General features: G+C 47.8%; 1 protein-coding gene across 5 annotated transcripts in view; it reads right to left on the bottom strand.

The window, feature by feature from the left end:
• GCLC (glutamate-cysteine ligase catalytic subunit) overlaps positions 1-16,970 on the bottom strand; it is a 44,628-nt gene extending 27,658 nt beyond the window's left edge. For 4 of the 5 annotated variants that reach the window (XM_005223236.5, XM_005223237.5, XM_059880297.1 and 1 more), the window contains exon 1: positions 16,370-16,970. In XM_005223236.5, coding sequence (XP_005223293.1) covers positions 16,370-16,519 — 150 coding nt within the window. In that variant the 5' untranslated portion in view covers positions 16,520-16,970. The remainder of the gene's footprint in view (positions 1-16,369) is intronic. The other variant, NM_001083674.1, reaches the window with a different exon arrangement.
• Between the last annotated feature and the right edge of the window lie 4,473 nt (positions 16,971-21,443).

Genomic DNA, 21,443 nt, shown 5'->3' with positions numbered 1-21,443 from the left:
TATGGGATTCTCCAGGCAAAAATACTAGAGTGGGTTGCCATGCCCTCCTCCAAGGAATTGTCCCAACCCACAGGTCAAACCCAGGTCTCCTGCATTGCAGGCAGACTGTTTATGATCTGAGCCACTGGGAAGCATACAAGTAGTTCTTATTTATCTCAAAACACCTGCAGATTAGAACCTTCCAGACTCTGAGGATAAGTTAGTTCCTTGGCTCTTTCCTGAGAACAGGGTCCTGGTCACCAAGTGGCTGACAAGAGAGGGTGCCATGGATCAACTGCTCTGCAGTACACAGCTGGGGAAAGGGCAGGAAGGGAAAAACTGATGAATCTCATAAAGGGGACGTTACCTCTCAGTCAAGGGGAAAAAAAACACCATCCTCTTCCTTATTGTAGACAGTAGGCACAGGTGACTTATTGGATTTAAGGAGTGAGGGGCCCTGGAGGACTCCCACGAGGTGCAGGAGAACTCTGAGCTTCAGGAGGGTGGGCTCTGGGCCCCTGTGAGTGTGCTTAGCGAAGAACTTGGCCCCAGTTCAGGGACCACCGTGGAGATAGGAGAAATTCAGGGGTTTCGTTCTCAGGAACTGGTGGTAGGTTAACCCACCCGACAAAGGGAGGGGTGATGCTCTCTAAGGAAACTGAGAGCTGGTGTTGAAACAGGACGTCCAGCTCCGAAGTCACTGCTGTGTTCGGAGGGCCCCCTAAGCCCCCAGGATTCCAGAGCCAAGTCGAAAGTCCTTCCATCTCAGGGAGGGTCTCTCATAACCGCATCTCACAGAGGCGGTGCCTGGATGCTGCGGCAGGCCCCACCAGCAGCTCTGACCTGCTGAAGACAGAGTCTGGGGGACGGAGATGCGCCAACCCAAGCCCCTTCCCACCAAGCCTGGAATTCACAGGGAAAGGTTACAATCTCAGATACATCAGAGCTCCTGATTTGGGGTGCTGACGCTGGCCTGCTGCCTGGGTCCAAGATCCGCACCTTGGCATAACCTTCAGGTGAGGTCAGCCTGATCCCCAGAGAGGCTCATCTGTGTCTGCGCTTTTCCCAGGGCTGGGCTCCCAGCAGAAGATTAGCTGAGAAGGCAGCAGTCACATCTCTAAACCTGTTAACATCCGCCCTGCGGACAGAGAAAGCGACTGCACGTTCTCCATATTTCAGACCTGAAAGCTCACTGGCATTTCTCTGGGAGGGAATCACCAGCCATCTGGGAACCAACAGCACCTCGAACAGCCGGCACCTGGGGCTCGAGGCCTGCATCACAGCAGCCCACTCCTCCATCACCCACCCCCACTCCACTCCTTTCCCTTCCACCTCCAGCCTCCTCTTGGCTTGGAACCTCATTTAAATCTAAGTTACTTAACCAAAAAAGGTCCGTCTAGTTAAGGCTATGGTTTTTCCAGTGGTCATGTATGGATGTGAGAGTTGGACTGTGAAGAAAGCTGAGTGCCCAAGAATTGATACTTTTGAACTGTGGTGTTGGAGAAGACTCTCGAGAGTCCCTTGGACTGCAAGGAGCTCCAACCAGTCCATTCTGAAAGAGATCAGCCCTGGGATTTCTTTGGAAGGAATGATGCTAAAGCTGAAACTCCAGTACTTTGGCCACCTCATGTGAAAAGTTGACTCATTGGAAAAGACTCTGATGCTGGGAGGGATTGGGGGCAGGAGGAGAAGGGGACGACAGAGGATGAGATGGCTGGATGGCATCAGTGACTCGATGCACATGAGTTTGGGTGGACTCCGGGAGTTGGTGATGGACAGGGAGGCCTGGTGTGCTGAGATTCACGGGGTCGCAAAGAGTCGGACACAACTGAGCGACGGAACTGAACTGAAGAGCTGTATATTTTTTTCTTGTATAAAAAGAGGATAACGCCTACCTCAGGGGGTCACTAGTGAGGATTACAAAGAATCATGCCTGTCAAGTGCCTAAAGCAGAAGCGAGTCCACGTATCCCCCTGTATTACTGGTGATTACTTTCTAAGTCTTAGGGCAGGGACACACACATTGAGGCAGAACGGTGTCTTGCAAGTGTCCTTAGCGGGGCACAATGGCCTGTAATCAACATTACCCAAAAGACTCGAGATAGAGCAGAATATCATGAAAATTTCACCCTAATGCTGCTACCCATGGCATTTATTTCCGGTACTCGGGGTCTCAGTAAAAGGAAAGCCTTCTGGCACAACACCCATTAGCACTGTGAAAGCAGGCACAGATCAAGTCACTTCCCTCCCAACCACTGCCAAGGTCTGAAACTCAGAGGAAGGCAGCACCCATGCCCCGCAGCCCTGCACTGCTCCAGCCCAGCCCTCCTCTCCAGCCCCACCCCCAGGCCGCACCAAGGTGACCACTGGCCTTAATGCTTCTCTGGGCCTGGACAGCTCCTCTGCTATCTGCTTGGCAAGCTCTGGCCGCAGGCCTTTGGGAAGCTGGCTCCGGAGGGGCTCTAGTTAAGCGCCCACTCTTCAGAGGACCCTTGGCTGGCTCCCAACACCAGGACCCCTCTTGGCCCCACGTCCAAGGGCTCCACCCACACTTGGGCCTGGTGAAGTTGTGGAAGGTGGTTAGCCTGGCCAGAGCAGTCACAATTTCCCCTCTCTCCTCGCAAATATTATAATCATGGACATTAGGAACATGTTTTAATCTCTGGAAAATATGGAAAAGAACAACCGTGTCCCTTCCAACTCTTAACTACTGTTTCTGTAGATGCACTCTTCCAGAAATTCTCATAGTATAGGATCATCTCTTTTTCGTTCTCTCTCAAATGCAAGACATTGCATACTCTGTATTGCCAGGAAGGGAGTTTCTTTTCGAATCCATTGTCTTGCTACCCAAGGCTCACCCCTTCTAGCACATGATCTCTTAAATTGAATGCATACATCAGTGGAAATCTTCCTAAAGCTGATTACGTCCTCTTGTGCTACAACAGGAAGACACTAAACACACTCCCATTTACGAAGGCTTCAGACTCCGGGCAATTTCATTTCTTTAAGGAGGATCATAACAGAGCAAGGACCTGGGAAGCAGGCACCAGCTACTGCGCCTAGATCTGCTTCTCCAAGCTGCTTTTGGCATTGGTTTCTCACTTCTTCTTCAACTGGTTTTTGGTAGTTTATCCTGAGCGGAGGAAGGAGATGACCGGCGTGCAGGACAGTATATGAAGTGGGTGATCTCTGGGTGAGGGCTTGGGACACGCTTCCAGGAGTAAAGTGCATGCCCTCTGTGCTACATACTTGCTTCCTAGCTGCGGCTGTTTGCATTCTGAGGCCAGCAATTCCTGACTGCTGGGTCCCTCTCACCCAGCCAGAGCGGCCTGGGCCGCGGCAGCTCCGCAGGCTGTGCTGCTGCAGGCTGTGCTGGATGGTGCGCCTTCCAAGCGCCCAACTTGTATAAACACGTGAACACTTGAGCGGGAAATGAGGGGAGTGCTCCCAAATAACCTCTCTAGGTTGCTCTGAGGCTTCCAGGGCTCAGCATATTCTTTCAAACAAAAACCTTTTTTAAATTAAAAAAAATGTAAACGTTGGAGGAGGCTCTGGCCTCCGGGTTTGTTTTAAAACCCTGCTTCTTCAGCACACGGTTCAGAAAGAAGTTAACTGAATCCACAAGACTGAAAAACGGGCCTGGGGCATGGGAGACAAGACAGTGGGTTTGTGTGAAAATCTACGTAATTACGAACATCTGGTTTGGGGGTTCTTTGGTAATCTTGTTGTGGAAATAAGTTAAATTACTAAATCTTAACCGTAGCAGACAAAAACATCTAAGAACACTGAGAGCTCTCCAAACAGAGTGGAGCCGTGGCCCTAGGAACTCTCCAAAAATACACCGACACAGGTAACCAAGCTTTCTGGATGCCTACAGAAGATGTGTTCTTTTGGATGTACGTCTAATGCTTATGACTCCTTAATTTCTCAAACAATATCTGAGAAACTCAGCCTTTAAGAGGCGGCGATTCAGGGTCATTGTTCTGAACTACTCAATCCTTTAAAATCAGTTTCAGTATACAATCCCCTTGGCTACTAAGTTCAGTGACCAAAATGCATATGCTTTCTGAGCTCAATTCTGTTTCTTTCTGAGACTCATAATCGAGATTTCAAGGACCCTACAAGCTGTGAAAACACGCATGGGCTTTGTGCCATTTATCTTGGCAGGAAACCAATTCTTGCTCTTTTCCCAAGTTCTTAATATGTTTGGGATCGGTCTCTGCCAAAGCCTCCAGTCCCTGCCTAACCGGCCAATTTGGGCTCACTTCCGTTCCCGTCCCCAGATCCCCTTGAAAGCCTGCCGCCCTCCCTGCCCCCAGAGTGACCCACCGCCCCTGCGGTCCTTCTTGGGGTCCCACACACGCCCGGGTCCCTAGTGGGGGTCAGCGGGGTTCAGGGGCGCTGGCCAGGCTTCCTCTCTGGGTCAGGCACCTCGCCCTCCTCAGTTTTAGCCCTGTCTGCAGGCCTGCGGCCGCCCCATCACACACACAGCCCGCCCAGACGTTGCTCCAGCTTCCTCTGCCCAGTATCTCTGCTGCACCAGCATGGGGCTCCTTCACCTGGAGGGTCTCAACCCAGAAGGCCCAAGCAGTTCCCCAGGAACCAGCCCCCCGGCCCTCACCCCAGGCGACACTCTCTCCCCTTCCGCAGCAACGAGGCGCCCTCTGCAGTGGGAGCTCCCAGCCTCCAGTTACCTTCCCAGGCAATTTTCCCAGCCCCTCCAAAGGGACCTGGGCTTCCCTGGTGGCTCAGCTGGTAAAGAATCTGCCTGCAGTGAGGGAGACCCGGGGTTCTATCCCTGGGTTGGGAAGATCCCCTGGAGAAGGGAACGGCTACCCACTCCAGTGTTCTGGCCTGGAGAATTGCATGGACTATATAGTCCATGGGGTCGAAAAGAGTTGAACAGGACTGGGCGACTTTCAGTTCACTTCTGAAGGGACCCAGGATTCGTCTCCGAGTACCACCATTCCTAGACTGACATTCCTATTGTCAGACCCTAGTACAATGCATGGCCCATCGCGGGGGCCCTTCTACAGCCTCGGCCTCTACCCACGCCCCGTGCCCTGCTCTGGTCCCACACCATGGCAGAGACCCTCAGCTTCAGGAATTTCACAGTTGTACGTCTGGACACGCCCATCCCTGGCCCCCTTGCCACCTCCATCTGAGATCCTCCCAGAAGCCCCACATCCCACCCCCATCTCTAAGGCTCCCAGGATTTGCATGTAGAGAACAAACTTCTCCCTCCTCCCTGTGCCTCCACCGCCCCCCACAGGCACGCCACTGGAGCTCTTCCAGGGCAGAGAATGCCTCCCTTTCCTCGGTTTCTCTCTTCAAGCCCATGACCAACCACGGGAAGTCCGTAATAAACAGCAGTCACTTGACAAATATATAAAGGTCATCCATCACGGAAATAAAGTCATTAGTGTTTTGTCACACGTTAAGTGAAGCTCATTGGAAAAGACTCTGATGCTGGGAGGGATTGGGGGCAGGAGGAGAAGGGGACGACAGAGGATGAGATGGCTGGATGGCATCACTGACTCGATGGATGTGACTCTGAGTGAACTCTGGGAGCTGGTGATGGACAGGGAGGCCTGGCGTGCTGCGATTCATGGGGTCGCAAAGAGTCGGACACGACTGAGCAACTGAACTGAAGTGAAGCTGAAGTCTTAGCTTTTCTGAAAGAAACATTCTGCAATATCATCTTGCTTTTTAAATAGAACCATTGTGAAGCTCAAAGAGGTTTACGAAGGAAATTAAAACTTTCTAGAAACCTAATATCAACGGGTTTGTAATTAGATTACTTTTTCCAGGAGCCAGTAAAATATGTTGTTTGAAAAATGCTAAAACCCAAAAAGGTAACAGGATAAGGAAATGAAATGGATTCTACCATCTCTTGTACACATTTCCTGATTTTCGTAAGTTATGCAGAGTTGTTTTCTGAAACAGTTAAATAGCTGAAAAGATAGAAATTGTAGGGGCTTCCCTGGAGGCCCAGTGGTTAAGACCCCTGCTTCCAATGTAGGGGCACAGGTTCAATCCCTGGTCAGGGAACTAAGAAGCCACAAAGTATGCAGTGAGATCAAAAAGGTTTTTTTTTTTTTTAAATTGTATGTGCTGTGGTCAGTTGCTTTAGTCATGTCCGACTCTTTGTGACCTTATGGACCACAGCCCACCAGACTCCTCTGTCCATGGGATTCTTCAGGCAAGGATACTAAAGTGGGTTGCCATGCCCTCCTCCTTTGAATTGTATCTATATACACGCAGGTCAGGAAGCAACAGTTAAAACTGGACATGGAACAACAGACTGGTTCCAAATAGGAAAAGGAGTACGTCAAGGCTGTATATTGTCACCCTGCTTATTTAACTTATATGCGGAGTACATCGTGAGAAACGCTGGGCTGGAAGAAGCACAAGCTGGAATCAAGATTGCTGGGAGAAATATCAATAACCTCAGATATGCAGATGATACCACCCTTATGGCAGAAAGTGAAGAGAAACTAAAAAGCCTCTTGATGAAAGTGAAAGAGGAGAGTGAAAAAGTTGGCTTAAAGCTCAACATTCAGAAAACGAAGATCATGGCATCTGGTCCCATCACTTCATGGCAAATAGATGGGGAAACAGTGGAAACAGTGGCAGACTTTATTTTTTTGAGCTCCAAAATCACTGCAGATGGTGATTGCAGCCATGAAATTAAAAGATGCTTACTCCTTGGAAGGAAAGTTATGACCAACCTAGATAGCATATTGAAAAGCAGAGATATTATTTTGCCAACAAAGGTCCATCTAGCCAAGGCTATGGTTTTTCCTGTGGTCATGTATGGATGTGAGAGTTGGACTGTGAAGAAGGCTGAGTGCCGAAGAATTGATGCTTTTGAACTGTGATGCTGGAGAAGACTCTTGAGAGTCCCTTGGACTGCAAAGAGATCCAACCAGTCCATCCTAAAGGAGATTAGTCCTGGGTGTTCTTTGGAAGGACTGATGCTGAGGCTGAAACTCCAATACGTTGGCCACCTCATGCGAAGAGTTGACTCATTGGAAAAGACCCTGATGCTGGGAGGGATTGGGGGCAGGAGGAGAAGGGGATGACAGAGGATGAGATGGCTGGATGGCATCACCGACTCGATGGACCTGAGTCTGAGTGAACTCCGGCAGATGGTGATGGACAGGGAGGCCTGGCGTGCTGCGATTCATGGGGTCGCAAAGAGTCGGGCACAACTGAGTGACTGAACTGAACTGAGGTTACTGGAGATGTAAGCACGAGGGCTAGCTTTTGGACAATTTATAGACAAAGGAGAGCAAAGCTGAAGGAAAAACAAAAAAGGTGCAGCAAAGACTCCCACCTCTGCTCAAGATGGAGTAACAGTGATCAACTGTACCCACCTCTGCTCAAGATGGAGTAACAGTGATCAACTGTACCCACCTCTGCTCAAGATGGAGTAACAGTGATCAACTGTACCCTCCCACTGTACACCTGTGATACAAAGGAAATGTTTGAGTGAGTGAGACCGACAAAGGCCCCAGGTTTCTGCCTGCAGAGAGGCACTAGACCTGGGCGGGGAGGTGAAGCAGAGCCTGTCGGGGAAGGGGGCTCCCTGAATTGAAGACGGAGAGCTGAAGGCCTGAGGGAACCAAATCAACTAGAGGTCCCAGGACCAATGAGAAGACAGCTGCCCCGACAACCCCGGAGATCTGCAGAGGGTCCGCATTAAGGACTTGGCACTGACCTGACCCACACGTGAGAGGCGAGGACCCAAAGCTGGGACAGGGTGCCTTCCCACAAGCCAGAACGGAGTGACTCCTAGTTCAGGGCACTGCAGCAAGTCCTCCTGAAGGCCTTCCCTCAGCAGAAGGGAGTAACTAGCCCTAAGCTGAGACTTCTCAACCCAACAAATTGTAAAAGAAAGACCTACAAGGATCAAATGTGCTTAGTCACTCAGTTGTGTCCGACTCTTAGCATCTCTTTGGACTGTGGCCCGTCGGGCTCCTCTGTCTATTGGATTTTTCAGGCAAGAATACCGGAGTGGGGTGCCATTTCCTTCTCCAGGGGATCTTCCTGACCCAGGGATTGAACTCGCGTCTCCTGCATTGCATGTGGATTCTTTACTGGTTGAGCTATCAAACCATCTCCAAATAACAATATTTCAGAACAAAGCTTTTAGGAAAATACAAATATCAAGCACCCAAGAAGGTAAAATTCATGACGTCTGGCATCCAAAGATTATCAATCATGCAAAGAAGCAGAGGAACCTACTGAAAATAAAGAGGAAAAAAAAAATCAATTGAATCTTAAATGACAAAGATAGAATTAGCAAAAACATTAAAAGTTACTAGAACTGTATGCCATATGTTCAAAAAACAGTTTTAGCAAGGTTGCAGGATACAGTATAAATACACAAAATCCATTTTATTGGAATATATTAGCAACAAACAATCAGAAATTGTAACTCAAAGAGTAAAGCAATTTACAATAAAAAATATGCAACAGTGATAAATCTGACAAAAGACACGAAAGACTTGTCCACTGAAAACCACAAAACACTGCTGAGAGAAAAACAAAGAAGTGAAAAGATGTTCCTGGGTTGGAAGCATCATTGTTAAGATGTCAGTTCTCCCCAAATGATCAATAAATTTGATGCAACCACAGACAAAATCCCCGCAGGGCTCGTTTTGGGTAGGAACTGCCAAGCTGTGCTAAATTCATGTGGAAATTCAAAGAACCTGAAAAAAATCAAAACAAGTTGAAAAAGAGCAAAGTTGGAGAATTAACACTACTTGGTATCAAAACTTATTATAAATTATAGCAATAAAAAAGAGTGTGGTATTGGCATAAAGAACAATAGCAATGAACCGCACAGAGTCCAGAAATGAAACCATACAAGCACAGGCAACCGCCAGTGAGAACTCGCAAAGGCTTCAGGAGCGGAGAGAGGGCTCTTCAGAGGCGGTGCCAGGGCACTGCGCAAAGCAGCCAAACTCCAAAGGCCACACCCGGCATCACACACAAAAATTAATTCCAAAGGGCTCATAGGCCTAAATGCAAAACTAAGGAAAGACTTCCTTGATGCCAGACCAAAAACATGACCCTTAAAAAAAAAAAAAAAAAAAGGACAAATTAGATTTCATCAAAACCAACAACTTCTGTTCCTCAAAAGACACAATTAAGAGAATGAAAATAGACTGGGAACACAAATGTGCAAAGCATGTATCTGATATAAGACCCACATCCAGAATACAAAGACCTCTCAAAATGCAGTAATAAGAGAACAACTCAAATAGACAAATTATTTCAACACACGTCACCAAAAAAAACAATAGGGATGGCAAATAGGCACATGGAAAAGTACTCAACATCAGCGGTCTTAGAGAAATGCAAATAAAAACTACAATAAAATACCACCACTCGTCAATTAGAATGGCTAAAATTTAAGACTAATATTAAGCGGCGACAAGAATGTGGCTGAACTGGAACTAGCACATTCTGTTGATGGGAATGCACAACAGTACAATCACTCCGGAAGAGTTTGGTAGTTTCCTTCAAGAGTTAACGTCCATCCCTCCTACATAATAAACAAGATAGATGCAGGCAGAAGCCCATACAAAGACTTGAATGTTTACTTTCATAGCTTTGTTTGTGGTAGCTAAAAATTGGATACGATTCCAACAGTGAAAAGATAAACAAATTGTCATGTATACACACAGTGGAACACTACTCAGGAATGAAAAGGACTGAGCCACTGATACATCCAACAACACAAATGAGTCTCAGAACAGAAGCCAGACCAAAGAGTACATGCTGTGTGATTTCCTAAATATAAAACTAGGAAATGCAAGTTGAGCTATGGGGACAGAAAGCAGCTCAGCAGCTGACTACAGAAGCGGATGGAAAGCAAGTTATGAAGGGACACAAGGACACTTCTGGAGACGATGCATCTTCTTTATGCTGACGGTGGTGATGGTTTCACAGGTGTATGTGTTTATATATACACACATTATGTATGTATCAAGACTTAGTAAACTGAACAGTCTAAATATGTGCAGCTTATGTCAACTATATCTAAATAATGCTGTTAAAATACACCTAATTTGGTCAAATGTATAAACAGAGACTATGAATAAGCAAGCTCATTAGGATATGGTCTATCCAGTTAATGCAACAGCAGCAATGTCCCATATAACAACACACTCAAATGCCTCAGGGGTCGAAACAAACATTCAGAAACACAAATTCTGTGTGAGAGGCGCAAATAATATTCTGCCATCTTTCCTTAAGATATGGGGTCTTACACTGAACTTTACTGAGGTTTCTCCTTCAAAATGAAGCTACCCACAGAGTTCTTGTTAAGTACATTTGCTAACACCACTTCTAGACATCTCTGGAAGTGGTACCACTAGAAATGCTATCCTGGACATTCCTCTTCCTGGAGAGGAATTCAACAGGGATACGATGGGGTGTTAGTAACTCATTCAGAGGTCTGGAAACATCCTCGAGGTGAACCAGGTGTACAGAAGGAATAAATCTTTCCTTCCGTTGTGTTTTCCTCGTGCCTTTAAGGTACAGCAAAGCTTCTATGCATGCAAAGCCCTCTGCATGCTCCTCCTGCCCGCTCACTGTGCTGACGCCACCACCAGGCGCAGAGCTGCTCACCTTCTCTCCTTTATTACACTGCTCACTCGCCTGGAATGACTTCCCTTTTCTTTATCTAGATAAGGCCGGGATTCTCTAGGGCAGCTTCCCAATGACGCGCTGAAGCAGCAGAATCACCTGAGGGGTTGTGAGTCTCACATGTCTGCAAAGGGCACAGGGAACTTCTGGAGGGCATGAAAGTGTTATATACAATATACATGTTTCTTATTTCAAAATTTTGACTTCAGTAGCAGATATCTGGCTGTATACACTTCTTAAAAGTCTCTGAGCTCTACATTTAAAATGGGTGTGTATTATTGTATGTAAATAATAATTCAATGAAACTAGTTTAAAAAGAAAGTCCACATAAAACTATACAACACAAAATGAACAAGGGGAAAAAAATCCCAAAGTGAGATGGACACCAGAGGAGGCACCCAAACTCAGTTCCTAACATACATGAAATTGACCCTCGAACTAGGAGGGGGTCAGTAATGCCGACTCTCCCCATAGCCTGACATCTGCATGTTAACTTTACGGGCCGGATCACCTAGTACATATTTACTGGAAAAAAAAAAAAAATCCATGTATGAAGTGGACCAGTGCAGCTCAAATCCAGCTCAAAACCTCAACTGTACACACAGGGTCAGTGATCTGGTTCTCTAATCTTCAAAAATGAACCTCTTGGTTGAGAAAGGTACTTATAGGGGGAAAAAAAAATCACCAGAAGGCGCCAACCATGTTTCACTCTTTTCCCTGGATTTCATTGCAGAGCTTTAGAATGTCAGTCGAGGCTGTTAATGTCCATGATGATGGTGAGAGAGGGAAAGATGCAGCAACTGCGCTTCACGTGCATAGAACACACGATGGCCGATGGACTCTGCATGACTCTGAGGAATTCATGCTCAAAACCATATTCTAAGAAGTCAGTGTCAAATAATGCATTAAAAAAAAATTTACTTCACTCTGTATAGTAGGCTCCAGTTTCATCCACCTCATTAGAACTGATTCAAATGTGTAAGCTAGAAAGAAAAACACCAATACAGTATACTATCGCATATATATGGAATTTAGAAAGAAGGTAACGATAACCCTGCATGTGAGACAGCAAAAGAGACACTGATGTATAGAACAGTTTTTTGGACTCTGTGGGAGAGGGCAAGGGTGGGATGATATGGGAGAATAGCACTGAAACACGTAAATTATCATATGTGAAATGAATCGCCAGTCCAGGTTCGATGCATGAGACAGGGTGCTCGGGGCTGGTGCACTGGGATGACCCAGAGGGATGGGATGGGGAGGGAGGTGGGTTCAGGATGTGGAACACATGTACACCCGTGGCAGAGTCAAGTCAATGTATGGCAAAACCAATACAATACTGGTTGTAAAGTAAATAAATAAATAAAACTGAGATTAAAAAAAATAAAGAAAGAATACAATTTAAATTCTGAAATGCAGTTAAGAAATACAATAAACCATGACTAACTAAGCTAATGGAACACCATTATATGTGAACAGCAAATTTCAGTTAAAAACCTACAAAAATGGAATGCCTCATTCCCCAAAGACCATGGCTATTTAAATGAGACATTTTATTTTATTTTATTTTTTTAAATAATTTAGCCCCCAACACTCCGCGCCCCTCTGGGGTGAGGGGGTGGGGTCCGACCTGCCAACACACGGACTCGGCAACCGTTGTTCCTAAATGAGACATTTTAAATGAATGGTATCTTGGATATTTAAACATTTCCAAGCACATATCTTAAGCTACCATTTATGAGTCTTACTTAAAAGACTGGGCACTGACTTGTAAGCCACTTCACCAACATTATCTCATTTAATCTTACTAACTCTATAACGAAGGAATTACTCTCTCCATTTTATAGATGACAAAACTGAGGTTAAGAGAGGTTAAACAACTTGTCCAAAGCTACACAGAACCTTCGATTAGACTCAAATGACTATGCTTTTGTCCATTCTAGATTTATAATTCAGGATGTTATTTTTGCTATGAAATTATAAGCTTATTAACAAGCTATGCATTTTCTAATTAGTCATGTAAGCATCCTCAACCTACACAGTAATTCGAAGTTCAATGAGTGATATGCCAGCCCTTTATAAATCCTTCTCATGGTTTTATGCATGATACCAACGCACTCATAAATATTAAAGATGTATTTTCCTCTTAAAAGTTCACATGTACTTAATTAGAGGACAACTGACCTTCTTTCCTTTGAAAGCCACTGTAATATTGGGTCAAAAAAAAAAACACTCAGAAAAACATATGCTCCCTTTAAAACGTTTTTCTGATACCTCTCTAATCAGGAGAGTTTGAAGAAATTTGATGAAATCTCATACACTGTAAATAATCCAAAACCTGGTATAATGTGTTTAAGAAAGGTCCCTGGAGTCAGACAGATTTCAATTCTGATAATGCCTGTGCCACTAAGTAGGTGAAAAGGCTGGCAGGTAGCTGACGCTGGAGGGATATTGGAGTCGTGTTTACTGCAACATGTGCAGCTTTTATAAACTTCCTAGGTTTGTCTTTTAACGTGCATACTCCAAGTTATAAACAAAATCTGTACCTAAACTAAACATTGTGTGTGGGCTGTGGAGAGAGAAGTGCTTATTTTTTTTTTTGCATAAAAGAAGGCTTAACGGACATCAGGGCCCCCAGGAACACCCATCTCAACTTCCCCAGACCCCCATCCTGGGCCTGCATGATGCATCTTCTCTATACCTGGGAGTTAAAACTTCGATTCCCTCCAGAAACAGCGGGATCACTGGTGGCTGGGGCTGGGACCTGCCACACTCAAGGCGAAACCTGTAGCTGTAAGCTGACCTGGGAGTCTGCCTGTTGTAAGGTTCTCACGGGAAAACACTTCTGAGCTCCAAAAAGCCAGCACATACACCTGCACGATACAACCCCTTTGGCCAGTGACTGGTGCCAGCCTTCTCTCTCTTCAGTCTAAAGATGAGCTATGCCCAAGGGGATTTCAAAGAGCAGCAACTCTCTCTTGTTCCAAAGGAGAAAACTGAGGCTCACATCACAACCACACAGGCCATTGGCAGGCCTTGGAATACAACACAAGGGCAGCTCCAAGTGCAAGTTCTTCCTGATAAACACCACCAAACCCTGCCCTAGCGCCAGGCATTTCCAAGATGGCAGGTTCGCCTTCCAACCATGGGTTTAGACTCCTTTTATCTTTTTTTTAATCCAAGTCCATGGTCCTGCAAGCACAACACCAAAACCTCCAGAAAGAGCAGAATTTGGTATCACACCAACACAGCCCAACGTATCATGTCCCAAACACCCCTTTCTGTCTGGTGGGGCCAACCTGCATCTCTGGGGCCACAGCCCCCACCACACCCTTCCCCACTTTTATCTGCCCGGCCTGATTCTTGGTGATTGTCTAGGCTTCTGCATACAGACAAGCTCACTTGTGGGCTGACCCTGCCTGCAGACGTTACTCAGGGGTTGTGACAGGGAGCTCCCACCAAGTGCAAGGATCAGTGTTAACTTCTGTCCTGCTGAGTACCCCACCTCACACAGAGGTCTGCCACAATCGGTGTGGGACCCTGACTTCCAAACTCCTTAGCTGCAACCAGAGTAATAACTTACTGCAATACAGGCACCCAACATACCACCCCCCACACACTCAAATTATTCAGGTTTGACATAATATCCTTGCTATGTATGATAAACCGGTACTCTTCATCCTACTCTTCATTTTTTACAGTCTTGGAGAGACAAAAATCTAGCGGAGGAGGAAAGACCATAAAATACACAATACATAAATGAATACACAGTCATCCCTCAGTATCCATGAGGGGCTGGTTCCAGGACCCACCAAACACCACAATCCACAGATGCTCAAGGCCCACAGTTAGCCTTCCATTCAGCATCTGTGGATTCAACCACCCTCGAAACGGTCATGTATCCTTTGGGACAAAAAAAATCTGCTCTAAAAACATCAAGATTCCTAAAATCTTCTACATTTATGTCTCAACCTACTAATGGACCATGATCTCCAGTTTGAAAAGTAATTTTTGGTAACATAACAGTGATGACCTTTACATAATGCCAGAGCTACACAAACACCAGCAAATACTTAGGTATGAGATCCCGCACTCCCCTGCCCCACCCCGGCAACCCCCAAGTCACATCTCCTCTCTGCCCAGAAACGCAGAGGTACCACAATGGAGAATCAGCATCTGAATGCCCCAGGTCAAGGAGAGAAGAGAGGACCAACCTGGGGCAGACTAAGGGGCCAGTCCGTGCCATTCCAGGAGGAGGAAGAGTGCGGCTTTTCCCTTCAGGACCTGAGAAGTCTACACAACCTCAAGTCTCCCCTAGGGTCAGGCTGCCCATTTCCCAACTGGACTGATAGTATCAGTACTGGCAGGCAGGAATTTCTCTGTGAAAATCCTACACTCTACCCAGACATGACTGAAGCACGATTTAAAGTAATAATCAATGGTCAGTGGGTTATTTCTTAAATCTAAGATAACTTTTCTAATCCATGGTTTCTGTTAAACAGTCCTCATTGCTAAGGACACTGGTTTGTTCCTGGGGAAAAAGGAAAGGGAGGTGTGGGAGAGAAAAAAAAAATCTAGAGGGAACACAAGAATAGATCATAAATATACACAATATACAAGTACATAAAATGTCGGATGTTGTTAAAAACAAAACCAAGGAGCTTTAGACTAAAACTGAAGAATTATCACCAAATACATACTGTACCCCTCTTCTGTCCAATAAAGTACGGCAAACCATACAGTAGAAATATGAGTTACAAGTCAAGTTACTTTTCTAGCTTACAAGAGCACAATTCCTTCAACTACTGAGAGGGAGAGGCATTTTCCGATCATAGAAAAACTTTTTACAAGGAGACAGACCTGGAGCTGGCGGAGCAGCACCCTGACACTTAGGTCAAGAGTGATAACGCTGCCAAGAAGATAAATAATTTACACCTGAGCAAGCCATGGACCATAAAACACGAAAAACAGATGGACCTTTTGAGAAGTCACTTGATTCGAATGGTATATACAAGTGGTTCTTAAAAACAGGAAGCCAAGGAAGGCACAGAAAGCTCTGGCAGAAAAGACTCTTAACAGCAGGCAGTGCTTTCCAGATCCTTCCAATAATGGTTCAACACTGAGAATCTAGAGGCATTTCACCTGGAAGCGCACACATGGATTCGGAAAGTTTACAGGCTAAATCTGGGCCATGGAAAGGCACTAACAAATCTTAATTTTGAAGCTCTCCGAGTTCCCATAATTTGTTTTAATTTACACCTATAAAGTTGTGGTCGAGGGGTGGTTGATGAGAAGCTGGAGGCTTAAAAGGCACCTGGATGAGGTGCGGCCGAAGTGAAATCCTTTAGACCTGATTCCAAAAAGCAACCGGCCTTCTGAAACCAACCTAGTCCCTTTCACGTTAGTGGCATTTTGAGACGGGACGGGGACGCCGTCAATAGGCGGCGGCGGCAGACACCCCAGCCTGAAAACTCCTCCAGGCACCCGGTGTCACACTCTGGCACGCTCACGCCTTCCCAGCGCCTGCTCCGCGTTTGCTCAATGAAGAGGAACCCCAAATGAATGAATGGGAGAGAGAAGTCCGGACAGAGGCTCCGAGCAGGCAGGGCCCTGGACAGCGCCGGGCGCCCGCGGGCGCGGGGGGACCCTCGGGGCAGCGCGGCGCAGGGCGCGGACCGAGGGGGCCGGGGCCTCGCCGAACAAAGGGGCGCGGGGGGCCGGGCGCTCACCTCATCGCCCCACTTGAGCACGTCCTTGTGCCGGTCCTTGACGGCGTGGTAGATGTGCAGGAACTGGAGGATCCCGTGCCGCCGCACGTGGTCGGCGTGGCGCTGGGTCTCCTCCCAGCTCAGCGGCGAGCCCTGGGACAGCAGCCCCATGGCCGCCCCCTCTCTCCGCCCTCGGGGCCGGCGGCGGCCGCTCCGGGCTCGGGGCGCGCGGCGCGGGTCGGACGCTCAGCTGCCCGCCGAAGGCGGCGGCGGCTCAGCCCCGGGGTGGGGTGTGGCGGGGGGGAGGCGCCCTCGGGCCCCAGCCGGCGAGGGAGGGTCCGGTCCCCTCCGGCTCCCAAGCGCGGGGTCCTCGCCGCCCCGGGGACCGATCCAGGGGTCGGGCGCACCGCGCGGATGGCAGCGGCGACCCCGAGGCCGGGCTGGCTGGCTGGCCCTCCGCCCGACCCCTCGCCCACTCCGGCTCCCGCACCGCTCCTGCTCCGAGGCGGCGGCGGCTGGCGCTTCTCTTTGCCGGTGTCGTGCACTAGCTCCTTCCTACTTGTGACCAAAACCTGCGCCGCCGAGCATGCCCAGTGCTCCCGTCCGCCGGCCGGCCGCTCCCGGGAACGAGAGGCCGCTCCGGATTTTATAGGCTGCGGAAGGGGCGGGGAAAGAGGCGGGGCCTGTGAGGGGCGGGGCCGAGCGCTGCGGAGACTCAGGGGCCCGGGGTAGGCGTGCGGAGGCGTGGTTAGGGCGGAGTCCGCCTAGCTTTAGGCAAATGATCTCTGTGAAATTCCTTTTTTTGAAATCCGAAAAGAGAAACTGAGTTGGGGAAGAAAGTTGATTATTCGAGCTAATGAAGAACCCACCAGATTATTTTTTAGGTGAGAAAGGCCTCACACTTATAAAAACAGGGTGAGAGCATTATGGTGTGGCAATAAAATTTGTCTATAGGCTTTAAGACGTAAACATTTAATTAAGTATTTGTGTAGTCTCTATTTGATGACATAGGTTCTTTGGATGGCACAGAAACCATTCATTGCAACCAAAGGGTTGTAATTCACCCATCAAGCGATTAAAATGACGTTCCTGTGAGCTTACCATGGAGGTGGAAGATATTAGAAACTTCTTGAGTTGGCCCGATCATGGGAAGGGGAAGGAACGAGGTACCTCGCCCCCAAATAACTGTTCAAATAATGTGTTAACAGAGCGATAAGATGACAGATGAGGCTGAAAGTGACAGCAGCTAGGTCATACACGTATTGAGACCAGAAAGTGTGTGCTTACTGTGCCAGCTTCCCTTACCCCACAGCCAACATTTAGTGAGCACTGTGTGGATCACAACAAACTGTGGAAAAGTCTTCAAGAGATGGGAATACCAGACCGCCTGACCTGCCTCCTGAGAAACCTGTATGCAGGTCAAGAAGCAACAGTTAGAACTGGACATGGAACAACAGACTGGTTACAAATTCCAAAAGGGGTACATCAAGGCTGTATATTGTCACCCTGCTTATTTAACTTCTGTGTTGAGTATATCATGAGAAATGTTGGACTCGATGAAGCACTAGCTGGAATCAAGATTGCCGGGAGAAATATCAATAACCTCAGATATGCAGATGACACCACCCTTATGGCAGAAAGTGAAGAAGAACTAAAGAGCCTCTTGATGAAAGTGAAAGAGGAGAGTGAAAAAGTTGACTTAAAACTCAATATTCAGAAAACTAAGATCATGGCATCTGGTCCCATCACTTCATGGCAAATAGATGGGGAAACAATGGAAACAGAGACTTTATTTTGGGGGGCTCCAAAATCACTGCAGATGGTGACTGCAGCCATGAAATTAAAAGATGCTTGCTCCTTGCAAGAAGATGCTTGCTCCTTGCAAGAAAAGTTATGACCAACCTAGACAGCATATTAAAAAGCAGAGACATTACTTTGCTGACAAAGGTCCACCTAGTCAAAGCTAAGGTTTTTCCAGTAGTCACGTATGGATGTAAGAGTGGACTATAAAGAAAGCTGAGTGCTGAAGAATTTATGCTTTTGAACTGTGGTGTTGGAGAAGACTCTTGAGAGTCCCTTGGACTCCAAGGAGATCCAACCAGTCCATCCTAAAGGAAATCAGTCCTGAATATTCATTGGAAGGACTGATGCTGAAGCTGAAACTCCAATACTTTGGTCACTTGATGCGAAGAACTGACTCATTTGAAAAGACCCTGATGCTGGGAAAGACTGAAGGTGGGAGGAGAAGGGGACGACAGAGGATGAGATGGTTGGATGGCATCACCGACTCAATGGACATGAGTTTGAGTAAACTCCGGGAGTTGGTGATGGCAGGGAGGCCTGGCATGCTGCAGTCCGTGGGGTCACAAAGAATGGGAGACTACTGAGCAACTGAACTGAACTGAACCAAACACTTACTGATTATCAAATGGATAAATGACCATAGGGGTCTCTTCTCCCCACCCTTCATATTGGACTTGCCCATCTCAGGGTCTGGGGACATGGAAACCCAAGGTCTGGCTGTAATGTCCGTAGGGGTGTGTGTGTGTGTGTGTGTGTGTGTGTGTGTGTGTAGTGTGAGTGGGGATGTGAGGATATTTGAAGCTCAGAAGATAATGTTTCAATCATCTGTTTCAACAGCTGGGATAAAAATCAAGCCTCATTCTACTTTGTCCATAGCCCAATCTTCCTTGTACCCTCCCCACCAATCACAAGACCTGTGTGGTTCTGACTTTCTGTTGTTTTTCTCTGGTTGGAATTCTCCATTTGACACAATCCTATTCATTCCTTGGGTCCCAGTTACTCTTCTCTGTATTTGGGTTGCATTTGTACGTATCACTGTTTCTACATCATGATGCTGCTGCTGCTGCTAAGTCACTTCAGTCGTGTCCGACTCTGTGCGACCCCATAGACAGCAGTCCACCAGGCTCCCCGGTGCTGGGATTCTCCAGGCAAGAACACTGGAGTGGATTGCTATTTCCTTCTCCAATGCATGAAAGTGAAAAGTGAAAGTGAAGTCACTCAGTCATGTCCGACTCTTAGCGACCCCAGGGACTGCAGCCCATCAGGCTCCTCGGTCCATGGGATTTTCCAGGCAAGAGTACTGGAGTGGGGTGCCATTGCCTTCTCCACATCATGATAGAATTGCTTAAAAAATATTTCCATGCTAGATAGTGACTTCCTCTGGGATAGAGTTGATTTCAGGCCTCTTGTATCTTTAGCTCTAAAAAAAGTGCTTGGTGTAAATGGAAGGAAAGTGGTGTGGGGATGGGGAGGAAGAGATAGTATTGGTCACTGTTTCTCATCCAAGCCAGGCATCCAAAGGATCATTTTGTAATTCTAATAATCTCATCTCACATATGCATACCCTGGCATTGTTCAGTACAATAGCCATTAGCCACATGTGGCTGAGCACTTGAAATGTGGCTAATTGGAGAAACTGAATTTTACTTTGATTTTAATTCACTAAAATAGAAAATTTTAAATTGATGTTCCATGTGGCTACTGGAAAACTTCTAAGTAAATTTGGAACAGATTGGGAGTGTGAAATCCACTTTTTCATCTGTTAATTTTGTAAACTCTAAATACAGAGCAAGTATTTCCAAAGAAAATTTAGTGGACTGGAGATGCGTTGTGAGGGTAAGACACATACCAGATTCAAGGACACACACGAAGGACATAAATATCTCAGTAGTTTTATTTTGATTACATGTTGCAACAGTAATATTTTCAATATCTTGTATTACTTAAATTAATTGACCTCCAGGATGCCTTGTAAAGGCCAAGGGAAGCCATATTTAACAACACTCACTCCCCTCTATTAGTGTTTTGCATTTTTTGGTTTACTTCTTGAGTTTGTTCCGTAGATTGCACCACGGTTGGGTTTCGACTTCTGGGAGTGGGTTCTCAGCGGACAGCCCCACACAGAACGTTCAGGACTTTAACGATGGCTAGGACGAAAGGAAGGCGCTTGTAGCCTGCACAATCAGCCTTCACCAAAGGCGGATTCAGGGTCAGTTCTACAGAAGAGAGAGAGACCCACTGGGCCAGAACCCGGTGACTCTACGAACATCTCATCCGGCCCTGCAGGCGCCGGGGCCAGCGGCAAGCCGCGCCCCCAGGGCCGCGGGGAAAACCCGGGCGCCGGAGCCGGGCGCGGCGGGGTGGCGCTCTGCGCAGGCTCCGAGGGCCGGCGGGTCGCGCGGGGAGGCGGCGCGGGCGCTGCACGCCGCGCCGTTGTTGTGGTCCGGCCCCCGGCACGTGACCGCGGCCCGCCCCCGCGCGCGGCACCGCCTCCCCGTGACTCAGCACTTCGTGCCGGCTCGGTCCCCGGGGTCAACCTGGGAGAGCCTGCGTGGGGTCGGAGTGCGCTCCGCCGCTCCCGCCCCAGAGGCGGTGGGGGCCGCGGGTGTAGCCGCTACCCTTGCAGTCTCTTCGGTTTTCCGGCCTCCGGGCAAAGAGAAAAAATATATAGTGTTTCCCTGGAGCCAGATCGCTCTGGGTTTCCCCTGAGTCAGCAGCTCCGCGGAGAACCCGCAGCTGGCCTTGAGTGAGGCAATGCGGGAAGCAGAGGGCCGTACTTAGGGGCCTCTAAGCCTCAAGTCGTTTGCAGGTGACCTGTCCAGGCCTTACTGCTCCGTTTGGCCTGAGCATCCGCCAGATGGTCTCTCGGGTGGTGCCATTTCAGCTCAGTCCAGTCGCTCAGTCGTGTTGGACTGTTTGTGACCCTATGGACTGCAGCCTGCCAGGCCTCCCTTTCCATCACCAACTCCCGGAGCTTGCTCAAGTCATGTCCATCGAGTCGGTGATGCCTTCTAACCATCTCATCCTCTGTCGTCAACACCTTACTCTTTATGCCTGCCTTATACCAAGCTCTTTGATCTGGAAGCCTATGGAACAGCCCTGGTTGTTTCCTTGTTCTTGGATGAAGCTGCAGAGATCCAGTGAACAGGTCGTTGCTATGCAGAGCTGAGCTGCAGTGTGAATTTCAAAGCCTGTGCACTTCCTGCTGCACCTTGAATCCTGCCTGAAGCTGAGGGCTTCCTTCCGTGGGACTCTTCTTGGGTCTTGATACCACCACAGCCTTCCTGTTTTG

The sequence above is a fragment of the Bos taurus genome, chromosome 23 (genome assembly GCF_002263795.3).
Source record: "Bos taurus isolate L1 Dominette 01449 registration number 42190680 breed Hereford chromosome 23, ARS-UCD2.0, whole genome shotgun sequence".
Classification (NCBI taxonomy): domain Eukaryota; kingdom Metazoa; phylum Chordata; class Mammalia; order Artiodactyla; family Bovidae; genus Bos; species Bos taurus.
The sequence above is the reverse complement of the archived record's forward strand: the minus strand, read 5'-3'. Positions and strand labels throughout refer to the sequence as shown.